This window comes from Brachyhypopomus gauderio, chromosome 17 (assembly GCF_052324685.1).
Source record: "Brachyhypopomus gauderio isolate BG-103 chromosome 17, BGAUD_0.2, whole genome shotgun sequence".
Classification (NCBI taxonomy): Eukaryota; Metazoa; Chordata; class Actinopteri; order Gymnotiformes; family Hypopomidae; genus Brachyhypopomus; species Brachyhypopomus gauderio.
Window position 1 is genome coordinate 12139224 of NC_135227.1, and position 12911 is coordinate 12152134.

General features: G+C 39.9%; 1 protein-coding gene across 1 annotated transcript in view; it reads right to left on the reverse strand.

Annotated features, from left to right (window-relative positions):
* mdga2a (MAM domain containing glycosylphosphatidylinositol anchor 2a) overlaps nucleotides 1-12911 on the reverse strand; it is a 178290-nt gene that overhangs the window by 12347 nt on the left and 153032 nt on the right. Inside the window, exons 12-15 of the mRNA XM_076978570.1 lie at nucleotides 9944-9964; nucleotides 9634-9789; nucleotides 7817-7981; nucleotides 6384-6514 (exon numbers count right to left, since the gene is read on the reverse strand). Coding sequence (XP_076834685.1) covers nucleotides 6384-6514; nucleotides 7817-7981; nucleotides 9634-9789; nucleotides 9944-9964 — 473 coding nt within the window. The remainder of the gene's footprint in view (nucleotides 1-6383; nucleotides 6515-7816; nucleotides 7982-9633; nucleotides 9790-9943; nucleotides 9965-12911) is intronic.

Sequence of the window (12911 nt, forward strand, 5' to 3'; positions counted from 1 at the left end):
AGGGAACAAGAACGTGAATGGAAAACAAGAAAAACAGAACTGGGTTGGATTAAATATCAAAATTATATTTCCAAGCATGAAACGATGAAAACCAACTGGTTGAGTAAACGATTATAGTCAAGAAAAGAACACTGTGAACAAAATTCTTGAAGATGCCAAAAGCTGAGGATTTTTTTTTACCTCACCCTTCATGTTGTTGCTCAGAAGAGTCTGAGATAACACACTCATAACTGGAAAGTTGATTGATACATTGCATCTTAAAATTACTTAGGCTGTACATGTGTTCAAAGAGAAAAAGAAACTGACAATTCAGATTTAGACTCCCCACAACAAGAAACATCACTAATTATCACCTCAGAATTATCACCTCAGAGGTCTTCAAGATTAAGACAAAGACAGGCCTTTGTCTATTTCCAGCACTTTCATGCAAGTGTACCTTCAGTTTTGATTTCTAAACACATCATCTGTCATCTGGTGTATCTGATTATCGCATCTGTCATCTGACAGATTTTTAGTTCATCTATCCTGATTCTGAGGTCATTTTCCTTTATGATGATGGAAATTATTCCTTAGATGTCCTTTGTCACACATTGATTAATCAGCCTTTTCATGCTCCTGAGCAGCAAGTGAGCAAGTGTGTTATAGAAGTGATTATAGAAGTCAATGGATGATCACCTTGAAGAATCTTCAATTCAACAAGTATATTCTCACCCTATATCTAACACTATTGCAGCAGCTACCTGAGGCCATGGCCTGGTGGTAGGGAACTGGTCTTGTGACCTGAGGGTCGGGGGTTCGATTCCCAGACCTGAGGCCATGACTGAGGTGCCCTTGAGCAAGGCACCTAACCCCAACTGCTCCCCGGGCACCGGGCTAGGTCTGCCCACCGCTCTGTGCATGTTTGATCCACAGCCCCCTAGTAATCACTAGTGTGTATGTGTTCGAAATGCACAGATGGGTTAAAAGCGGAGGACAAATTTCGATTGCGGTGAAAAAAATCACAATTGACAAAATATGGCACATATACATTTTTAGGGGCAGTCATGGTCCTGTGGTAGGAAACTGGTCTTGTGACCGGAGGGTTGTGGGTTCGATTCCCAGGCCTGAAGCCATGACTGAGGTGCCCTTGAGCAAGGCACTTAACCCCTACTGCTCCCCGGGCGCCGGGCTAGGGCTGCCCACCGCTCTAGGCATGTGTGCACCACAGCCCCCTAGTAATCACTAGTGTGTGTTTGTGTGTGTGTTCTAATTGCACAGATGGGTAAATGCGGAGGACAAATTTCAATTGGGGTGTAAATTCACAATTGACAAATATGGCACATTTCACATTTCATTAAATCAGGAAAGAGTTTCTCCCTACAACCTCATTTACACCTTTCTATGAGAATCCAGAGAATATTGTTGAGAAGTAGTCAATTACTATTTGCACAATGCAATGTGTTTCTGAAATGATCTAGGCATGCACAGATAAGAATATTCTACATGCCAATGTAACATTTGAACATATGCTGGAAAATAGTGAGCTTGAAAACAGAGTTGGATGTGGGCTTATTATGGAATGGCTTCCTTCTTTTTATTCATCAAAAACCTGTGGAACTACATACAAGATCCTCAAGAAAAAGAGGGGAACGCTGTTGCATGTATTGTTGCCATTAGACGGCGTAGATTAAAATACTTAACAAATGCAATAATAATGACAAGCGAGAGAAGGAGAGGATCAAAGCACAAGCGATATATTTGCTATATATATATATATATATATATATTGTGGAATGGAGAGGAACCAGGAGCTGGAATGAATATGTGGAGGAAGGCGTTGTTTGGTGTGGACATATCTGTAATTGAAGTCCAGTCCAGTACATGGTCAGTAACCAAAGGCAGAATCCATGCAGCTTTAGAGGATCCTAATTGAACCTAATTAATATTGGGGAGAACCTGAAAAAATGTGACAGTGGAAAGAGATGGTGAGCATGGACCTGCTGTCGGAGGTAGTGGAATTCATGACACCTATACAGCTAGCTGCACCATTTCTTCAAGAACATGTCTTCACCAACTTGCCACTTTATTGGAGGCATTTTTCAACTACATTAGTACCACTGAGAATGAAGCACTTACAGAGGCTACACAAAAAACCTACTTAGATTGTTGTAGGAAATTGCACACAAGGAGTTGGGATAGGAGTCAGCATTTATAATAAAGTGCTGTCAGCCTGTGCTGAAAGGTATAGGAGAGACTTTGAGTAGTAAGTGATTTCAGAAGATCCTGGATAATCTTCAAGCAATGGCAAGAAGCATCCGTCACCAGCAGAGAAGACAACTTCTCTTCATCTACTAAGATTTGACAGAGAATGAATCAGAAAAAGAATGGACTCTTCCTTAGGTTCTGCACAGAGTCAGACCTATTCCTGTTGAAGACCATTAAGGTTACATTCACATACATATCTCTAGGCTGTCAGTGGCTCATACCAGCACTTGTGTATTGGAATTTATGTACAGCTACACCACCTTTTCAGAATTCAGGTCAGATTCTGTCTAGATATTACATTAAGAGGACATGATAAAGTGAAAACTCTGTGACTGTCATGGCTGTGAGGTTTTCCAATAATGTTGCTGCAACCATGCATGTACTGTTCACTGAATATGGAACACCATCATACAATGCTTCAGTGCAACAATAGGTGGCAATATTTTTTCCACAGAAGTGACAACCGGACAGTATGTTAAACTTTATTCCAACTTCGCACAAGTTTTTGGCATCTTTATTTTTTACAATTAAATAATGAAATCCCCTTAATTATTAAAATATTTATTTAAATATATATAATTTAATGAAAAATATTTAATTATTTATTGAAACATTAATTTATTCCATGGTTGCAGCTCACTTTAACAAATCAAACTGGGAAGGCAGGTTCTAGTCACTAATCTTATTGGCAGGTCATTTTCAGCCTGCGTCTGAGTTGAACTAAACAAAGCATCTAGGATGATCATGAACATGAATAAGGTTACAAAAATCTCTCTATAACTGTGTACCTGCAATGCTGATGGGGACTATACCTAAGTGCTCTGAATACTGAAGCATGTTTTTAATACAGCAGTATATGTGGACTTTTGCATTTAAATTCTGGTACTATTCCACCTTATCTATGTACAGTATTTAACAAGAAAATATTGTTAAGTGTAAGTTAATACTTTTTGTTACCTTCTTATCTAATGTATTCTGGTACTTTTAACCCACACTTGTTATTTACAACTATTTACACACTTGTTATTGACAACAACTGTTGTAAAAAGTGTTATATAAATACATTTTGATTGAGCTGCTGTTTGTGTCTCAATTGCTTTTTGTATTATCCCCAGTGTTGACTATAAATTATAGTTGAACTGTTACTGTATTTTTAGACTTTTCCCCCTAATAAACAGGTTATTTTGTATAATAAGATGCTTTGTTGGAATGAATAAAACATAGTATGACTATTGAGGAAAAATTTTATATTGAAATATATTATTTTGCATTTTAATGTTTTGCATTAAAACTGTTCCTAAAGTTTTAAGCTTGATGATCGTGGGCTTTATCTGTCTGCACAGAGTGGAGGCATCAAGACCTTTTTCCTCCATTGTCAAAACATACAAAGCTCATAAAGGTCAGAGTCACAGGGAATGTTGGTTTTCCAAAGATGTCCAATTTATGATTGTCCACAGGATGGAGGCAGTCTCCTGCCATGGTTCCCCATGACACAAGTCACAGCCACTGCCACATGGACCAGATCAGATGGCTGTTCCATGTTCTTACCACTACAGGGTTGCCAACTTTTCAAGATCGCTTGGAGTGAGATTTAAACCTGGAGGAGGTGGCCAGTGTAAATTGTTACCGGGGCGGTGATAATTAAGAAAAAATTTAGTATTATATCGCGATCGATCGATCGCCAGTGGTTGGCGCCAGAGCGAACTAGTAACTCATTGAATCATAGATATGGATCAGAGGTAAATAAACTAGATTTTTTTTTCGGCGTGAGAAATCGGAAGTGTGGCATGAGAGCGTGTGAAGACGGTCAAATGCGTGAGCTTTGCCAACCTTGCCACTACGTCCAATTCAAGATGTGTCGGTAATGAGATGCATTCTCAATCAGGTGATCTCAGAAAGGTGTGGCTGTAAGAGAGTGTGCTTACCTGAATTGTGCCAAGAAAGCAGAAAAAAATCAGAACCCTGTCAACCATATGACTACTGAGGTCCCATGCTGATTGAAACACCTGGAACAAATCTGTCCAATAGTCTACATTCTCTCCCCTGTAGTGTATCACCAGCTCTCAATTCTTGGATTAGCTGTATTCCTTCCTTGAAGGACACCGGGTCCATAGAATGTGCCATTTTTCATCCTCACACAGAAAACACTGTAACCTGTTAACATGCACATTCTCAGTACCAAGATCCGATCTGATTATTTCTGGACAGCCCTGCCCCTTCTCACTAACAGCACTGATGAAGTAAGCTGCAGCAACCTCAGATTTGATGTTTGCGAAGTTTGCTTGCATCGAGATGTTATGGTGAGATAAACCATCAATGCAGCTGTTAATTCAGATTCCGAAGGGTGTGGGTTTGTCATCAGAGTCCATATGCCAAATATAATTTGGTCCTGGGTTGCTGTAATGCCTTTTTTGGTATCTTCTAGCTCTTCTCTCTTGTACACCTAGTGGGTCCAAATGGACTGCAGTTCATATACTAGGCCTTTGGCTACACACTTCTACATCTCAGTCATTATCCAGTATCATGAAGTCACCCAGGCCCTCAAAGCTGTTCAGCAATGTAGTTCACATTGGTGTCAAGTTCATTTGATGGCGCTGCCGGTAAAGGTCAAGCCTGGCTAAACGTCTTTGGAGACAACGCATGCTAAAGTGTATCATTTTGGTCCATCCAAAATCACATACTTCCATATTACACAGTACACAAAAGCAGAATGCAATAGATATTTTGAAGTATGTGACAAATGCCAACCATATTACTAGGTCACATTAACTTATAAAAGTTTGGGAAACATTTTCCTCCATTGTTGCATGGCGGGCTGCAGCACACAAAGAGAGGCTGTGTTCAGAATAGCCTACTACATACCATATATTACACTCAGTATATACTGAATTCTGGATGATGTTCCCTATAGTAGCATGTAGTACAGTATCCAGTATGTGACAAATACAAGTCATACTACGAGGTTCAGTGAACGTACAAATGTTCTGTCCACTTGGGAAAGATTTGCTGCCACTGTTGCAGGATGTAGAACACCACGAAAATAGCTCTCGTTGCATACTGGAAAATTTGGTGGAAGTAATATATTTTCTAGGTAGCTTTCATATACTGGAAAAATTACTGCATACTATTTTGAGGCTATGAGAGCAGCACTTCCCTTTTAATTATATGCATGTATGGCATTAGTGAAATGAAGTTTTTTGTCAATGGATCTACCGTACAAGCTTTTCATAACTCTGCAAATGAGAGAGAAGTCTTTTCAAACCTGCCCATTATGAAGTGCTGCAGTGTTGGACCAATGTGCCTCATAGGAGCTCATTTCTCAATCTGTCCTTATTCAAAATCATTCAATGAAGTGCAAAATATATATATAAAAAATCATCGGGTTAGAATAAAGTTTGCCAGCCGAACAAGCACAAAAAATGACATAGCATAAAACTGCCATATGTGTACAGTCAACACACACACACACACACACACACACACACACACACACACACACACACACACAACCACACACACACACACACACACACACACACACACACACAAAGAAGTTACACCATTACCAGAATTACTGGCAAATTACCCAGTAAATGACAGCATATTAAATTCTAAAACACAGACACTTTATCATGTGTTAGCGGAGTGCCTTCACCAAGAAGCATTCACTTGTTGTTCCAGGCACATTGTAGTGTGTGTGTGTGTGTGTGTGTGTGTGTGTGTTTATATATATATATATATATATATATATATATATATATATATATATATATATATATATATATATATATATATATATATATATATATATATATATATATATACACACATTTTATTTCACAAAAAGGCAGTTATATAGTTTTTTGGTTGTCTTTGTACTGTAATAATATAATCGCTGCATATGTTCTGTTTATGTGAGAACATTTTGCATAGGTCAAATAAAATTGGATTACCTTTAAATAGCAGGCATTTAAAAGGTAAGGGTCATAACCTTTTTGTCATGACTAGAACATCTATTTATTTAGAAACACTTTATAAACACTAAGACTTTAACAGGGATTTCCAAATCACATATGTCATTTGTATTCTACCATCAAACTGGAAATTGCCTAAGCAAAGACACACGTGTGGTTTCCTACCTGAAATGAGGCTGTAGGATGGATATTAACTCTGGCTTGCTTCCAACGGTCCCCCTGGTTCCCACTCAGAGTCCACACGGAGCTATCTTGTCCAGTTTGACTCTTCTGTCTTAAATATACATTCAGTGTGCCTTTCAAAGAATAACCATGCACTGTTAGAACTTGTAACTGATAATGGAAAATGACAAAGCCTGTAGTAAACCTGGACTGTAGTTGCATTGAGTGGTCTGAAAATCAAGCCCAGAAACATTATTGATTCCTTGAAGCACATTTCAGCAGGCAAAATGGTTCTAGTATTTAGAATTGATGTTTCTTGATTTTTTCTTTAGTGCATACTCTCTGTCTTATGTGAGAAACACTGTGGGGTACTAAACTGGTGTGAGGTGCTGAATATTTACTACCATGGAACAAGCTTTTCAGTGTAATATATACTGTTGTGTCAGAGTAATGACCATGAGCTTGAGCCGAATTCAGTGGACTGATTTGAGGCGATAAAAGGGAGATATTTTCAAACACTCTCTTCTGTCAAGGATGCAGACAAACAGTGTGTTTCATTTCCTTGCAAATGAGGAGACAGAGAGGTGAGTGTCTTCACACACAGATAGAAGAGTATAGTCATGCTAGAATACACTGCAATTGCCCTGGAGGGAAAAGGAAAATGCTTCAAGGTGAAATAGAACATCAATAAACACATAAATAAATAAATTAATAAGAATGCAAAAGCTGAAAAGACTTATCTCTTTTGTTCAGCTATATAAATGCTTCTTGGATTTCTTCATGCAAGCCATTGCATTAGAGGGGCAAAATAATTAGATTAAATTATTTTTTTCTTTTTGTCATCTGTGCAGCCAGGCAGTCAGACAGGAGATCCTGTTTGCCTTTTGCTTTCTTAACACTCACACTCCCTGTAAGCCTGCGTTGGGAGATCATGCCCTAGAGAGGTTAAATTAGCACCGCATGTCTAATTCAGAGGGCACATGGCTTTGCGAAGCAGAAAATTGCAGTTACAAGCTTGTCTGTGAGGCCAATGAGGTCACTGCCATCCCTGAAATTCAACTGCATGGTCTGACATGAAGAGAGCATGAAGAAGACCTCAATCTGCTGGGACAGTCCCAATCAGATTACGGGGGGAGGTAATACCCATTGCTCTGGATCACCTCTGGAAATTGAGCAGGTTTCTTAGCTTCAGCATGAACCTAAATTGGACCTGAAGTATTCAGTAATGGACATTAAGGAGCTTTTGGTCTGAAAGTATCCTTCCTTTTGCTGTAGCAGTCGGGCAGGTTTAGTCATTGAACATAAGCTCCAAAATTCAAGGCATGCTAAGTTCTATTCACTCAGGGAAATGTTTTGCCTGCATATACAATATATGGTCAGAACAACTCTAAGTCGCAATGTCATTGTTTTTCATAGATCGATAGATAGTATCTTACCTATATGCTTCCCATACATGTGGTAGTAGAAGCTAAAGCAGTAGGTTGGATTAAGGGCCACATTTCCATAGGGGCTTTTGGGAGCCACATTGAACATTGGGGTCAAAAGGCGTGCCTTATCTCCTTCCTGACGAGGCCGTGATGTTTCAATGTACATGTAATAACCTGTGTAGAACATACAGATGCACATAGGCAATGGACTGAATCATCACAAACCCTAAAACATTCAATCATTCTGTTATTCTATTGCAGATGCCCTCACACAAGGTTAAATTAATAAAATGCCCTTCCAACTCAATTTCTATATCGTTTAATATATTTCAAGGAATTATTGACTTAAGACATCTTTGGAAAAAAATTCATGTTCTGATTATTGCAGTCCTGTCAAACTGCTAAGTGGATCAACACATATATGTATAGACAGGACTTTTGAAATGTCCAACTCTCTTTTTGCATTTTGCATCTATACACAGAGATAATTTATTTATTTTTCTGTTTTAGATAGAAAAACCGTTGATTCTCATATTTGCATTTAGGTTCATATTTATTTTAAATATTTGAATTCTTCTTAGTGTTTGTAGCTCACCAAAGAAGCCCACCAGTAAATGAGCTTTTGATGCTTTGAGTTTCTTTAGTAAGAGGCAAACAGGTCAAAGCTTCCTCATTCAGGCACTAATCAATAAGCAGACGGTGACAAATGATGCTTCCTCATAATTTCTATGTCAACTCGACTCCTAAACGAAAGAGAAGCTTCTCCAAAAGCATCCCAAATGCATCTGTGAAGTGTGTCTTGCTTGCACTAGATAAATCCTTGTAGCCAGTTGATAAAGAGACCATATCAATCTTGAGAGTACAGCACATTGCCTAGACTGACATAAAATCCAGATGAGACCTTACTCCCTAAGGAGTTAGGAGTCTAAAGACGCTCATATAAAAGTTTCATGGTTTCACTGTTGCAGAGTTTTATTTCTTCCTCTTAATGCACCAACAAATCACATATTCTCTCAGATCTGAACTTTGAAGATCAATCTTTCAGTTTAAGTTTATATTTAATGTTTCAGTAGAATTTTTAAGGCAAGTACTGTCCATTACTCAGGGTGGTAGTCTATAAACCTGACCCCTTACTGTCCTCATGCTACATAATGACTAAAACCAACCAATTGCTGTACTTACAGTATGGGGATGTTGATTGGCTTTGAAAAGGCTGGTGTTTTTCCTTTGAAGTTGGATGACAGATTGTTGCTGACTTAAATTGCTATTGACTCAGATAGAGCTTTTCAGAAATGTGCAATGTTCATTGATAACACTCACTCAAATGTCTCACAAAAGTAGAACATAGAGCAATACATCTATGAAGTCAAACCACAAATACAAATCATCAAGTTTTATTTAATGTAGTCTTTCAAATAACTATTGATTGAGAAAGTAAATTCTTCTGGCTACTCAGTTGTGTAAAACTACTACTCAGAACCCAGTCAATCGGTTTTGTTTAGACACAGTAAAATACAGCACTCTCTACATTCTATCCAAACAAACCAATTTGGTTAAGTGACAAACACAACTAAATGAAGTGGTTGCTAATGAAGCTAGTGAAACTTGGAGTTAAAGTGTTTTGCCAAATAAGGTAAGGTAAATAAGATAAATAAGCACAGATACTGCTGGTGGTAATTAAGTCCAATCACCTGAATTGGCTTCATGGCATAGAACTACTTTACTACCACAGATTCTGTTTAGGATGTTTATATGAATATCTGCTGGAGAAAATATAATTTCAATAATCTATGATGTTTGAGCAATCTGTGTGTATGTGTGTTTACCTTGCTTTGAACCACTGCGGTCACTGCTGGGTCCAGTGTTTGGGGTATATTTGGTGTTTCTGATGGCGGCACTATGTCTCGTCCAATCAAATTCTTCTGTCTTGTCTTGTGTAAACATACAAATGGCTTCTTCCTCAAAGTTGCAGTGGAATTTACCTATAGAAAACAAAAAAAAATAATGCGAACAATAAGTACACAACATTCCAATGCATCAGTTATGTCACTAACATTTTCATATTCTTGAGTTTTAATGAAAATAATCCACTCAGTTTATGTCTAAGCTCTACAGACAGATTTAAAAGATACTCACTCCAATGAGGGTTTACGGGAGCTGTAAATCAGATAAAAAAAAAGATGTTATAAAACATGAAATCTGAGCTGCAGGTGGGCTATAGTCAATAGCTCATTATTACTCTATAATAAAAGACAGTGGGGGAACTATTGGGAGATTGTTGTTTGTCCCTGGAGTGTAATTTGAAAGACAGAAAGAGGTTCAGGCATCACTGCCTTTTATCACACAGCTAGAGAGAGGAGAACATGGGGTTGGGGGTTGGAGAGGGAGATGGGGGTGGGGCATTGGGGCGGTGTTTGAACGCCTGAATGAAATGGGGTTGGTGGTTGGTGGGGGATAGTGGGGTAGGGGTAGAAGGTGGAGGGGTGCATAAGAAGACCAAGGGTTGCTGTGGGGTTGTGCAATGTTCAGGTGACCCAAACAGACCTGTTGCTCTCCTAATTCAATTCCAAAGCAGCCTGAGTACCGCAGTAATCTATCCACTACTCTGCAAGCCAGCTGAGAACTGGGAAAAGGTTTTTGAGAGCATGTTCAGAATAGATAGTGAGACTACAATAGATCCCAATTTAACCAACCAGGCCACAAAACTGAACTGAATATCAAAAACCTGGAGACATTGTGTTTGAGACAGAAAATGTGACTGTATTCAAGGATGTAGATTTCCCTAAAAGCAGTCCTATGGAAATTCCTGTTGATGCTGTAATGAGAATGCATGTCTCATAGAGTTAAAAATGTTACATACGCATACCATTTTATTAGAAACATTTATTAATTAGAAACAGAGACTGCCAGCTCCTCCATCACAGGCTGTCATTAGCTGCCATGGTTGGCAGACCACTCTCCATCCGAGTCACTGTCAGTCATCAGTTGTAAATCATCCACACTCCAATTAACAGCCAGTCAGCACTAGTCCTGGGGTCCAAAACTGACCAGTGATGAATAGCACAAAGGGGGGGCTGGCAAATAGCAATAAATGGGAACAGATGGCTACAGTCTATAACTGTACTCTTGTAAAATGCACTCATGAGATATGTGTAACTACTAAATGGTCCAGTAAAACGTAAGGTAGGGGATTTTAACGTAAGAGGATCATTTTCTCACTCAGCAAATGGCATAGCAAGCAAGGTTCTAGACTGCTTTGGCTGGGGGGGAAGATGGGTCAGTAAAACAACGGGTGGGCATGTCTTTAGTCATATTTTGAAAGCCACAACTATACTCAGGGCTTGATTTGAGGAGGGATGCTCCAGTTAAAAAGAAGCATGGGGATGCTCTCTGTAACACTCATCTCCCTTTCAGCCCCATATGAATGAATATGATGTTGATTGTGTGTTGTTGAAATTTTCACTCTAACCATAGGTGCATAGGTACACTATGTTGCCTTGGACTTATTAGGACAGTACAGACAAGGTGGTTCTGTAGAACTGCAAGCTTTCTCTTCATCACTCAGTGGAGAATGTGGTGCTGTTTACATTTGATAGAAATACATCAAGATCTGTGGATCAAAGAAAAGCTACCACCATTAATCAGTGGACTTAATACAGTAAAACTGAAAATCTGATTGTTTTAATAATTCATTAAATAAAGGTAAGAATAGGCTAATATAAAATTATACTGTCAGCTGCCTCATCAAGATTATAACTGCTTATGTAACTCTGGTGGTAAATTGTGACTGCAGAGTTAGTGATAACAGAAATATGAGGCAAAGTAAGGAAAATAACAAATGTGCATGTGTCTTCAAATGCATACACTTAAGACTTAAACTGCAATAAAATTCTAATGAAAGTCAAGAGAAATTACTTAAGAATAAAGAATCAGTCTGATTGTAGTATGAGATCTTAAATATTCTCATAAATCCCCATTAAGTAAATCTGGCTATGTTTAGAAGTAAACTGATACCTGAAGTAATGGGTGAGGGGGCCTGTTCTTTAGGCTATGTCCGGAACATGGCCGCCATATTGGATCAAGGGAAAATTTTCCATTGGGAAGGTGGTCATGTAGCATATCAAAGAAGACTAGAATTGTCTCATAAATCGACTGCCAATATCTCAAAAAATGCAAAAGCTATTGAATTTTCAATGTCTTCAATATGCTGTCCCTGGTGCTGAACTATGTTCAGCACTACGGACAGCACACTGGACCATTCAAACTTCCCCAGTTGCAACTTTCTGTGTTGATAACTTTTGAACTACAAGAGATATTGCAAATCTGATAAACTAATTTTATAATTATATATAAACTCATTTTCTAAGCTACACTATATGATATTGTCACGTTGAGGACCCCGGCCCCTCCCTTTTGGGCGTGTGTTTACGTAGTCTACGTGCATCGTCTGCGTTTGTGGATATTTCGTGGTGATAGCTATGTCATGTGATAATCCGTCTCACCTGTGAATCGTCTTGTAATCACCTGGGGTTAATGTGGTTTGTCTATTTAATGTGCGCTCGCGCAGTGTCCTGTGCTCGTCGTTGTCTAAAGTCTACCCGTTGAGTGCTTGTATATGTTTCTCGTGCGCTATTGCGCAACTTCAGTGCGACAATAAAGTGACGTTTGCCACTAAAGTACGGATTCTGTGTCTCGTCCGTCTACCGCCGCCCAGCGTCACAGAACGACGAGCCGACCAGAGACACCCATCATGCCGGGCTACAAAAGCAAGCCCAAGAAGGGCAAGAAGCCTAACAAGCGGCATCCCCGCTCTTCGTCTTCTTCCCCACGCCGCGGGGTTTCGCCGACACTGGCGCAGCTCAGGGAAGACCCGGAGTGCGCGTACCTGCTGTGCGCAGCTCGGGAGACCTCCGCCGAGGGGAGAGTCCGTCCGCCGCACTGCAAGGGGCGCGTACGACCGCCGCGCGGCACCGGGCGCGTCAGCCCGCCGCGCCGCACCGGGCGCGCCAGCCCGCCGCGCCGCACCGGGCGCGCCAGCCCGCCGCGCCGCACCGGGCGCGCCAGCCCGCCGCGCCGCACCGGGCGCGCCAGCCCGCCGCGCCGC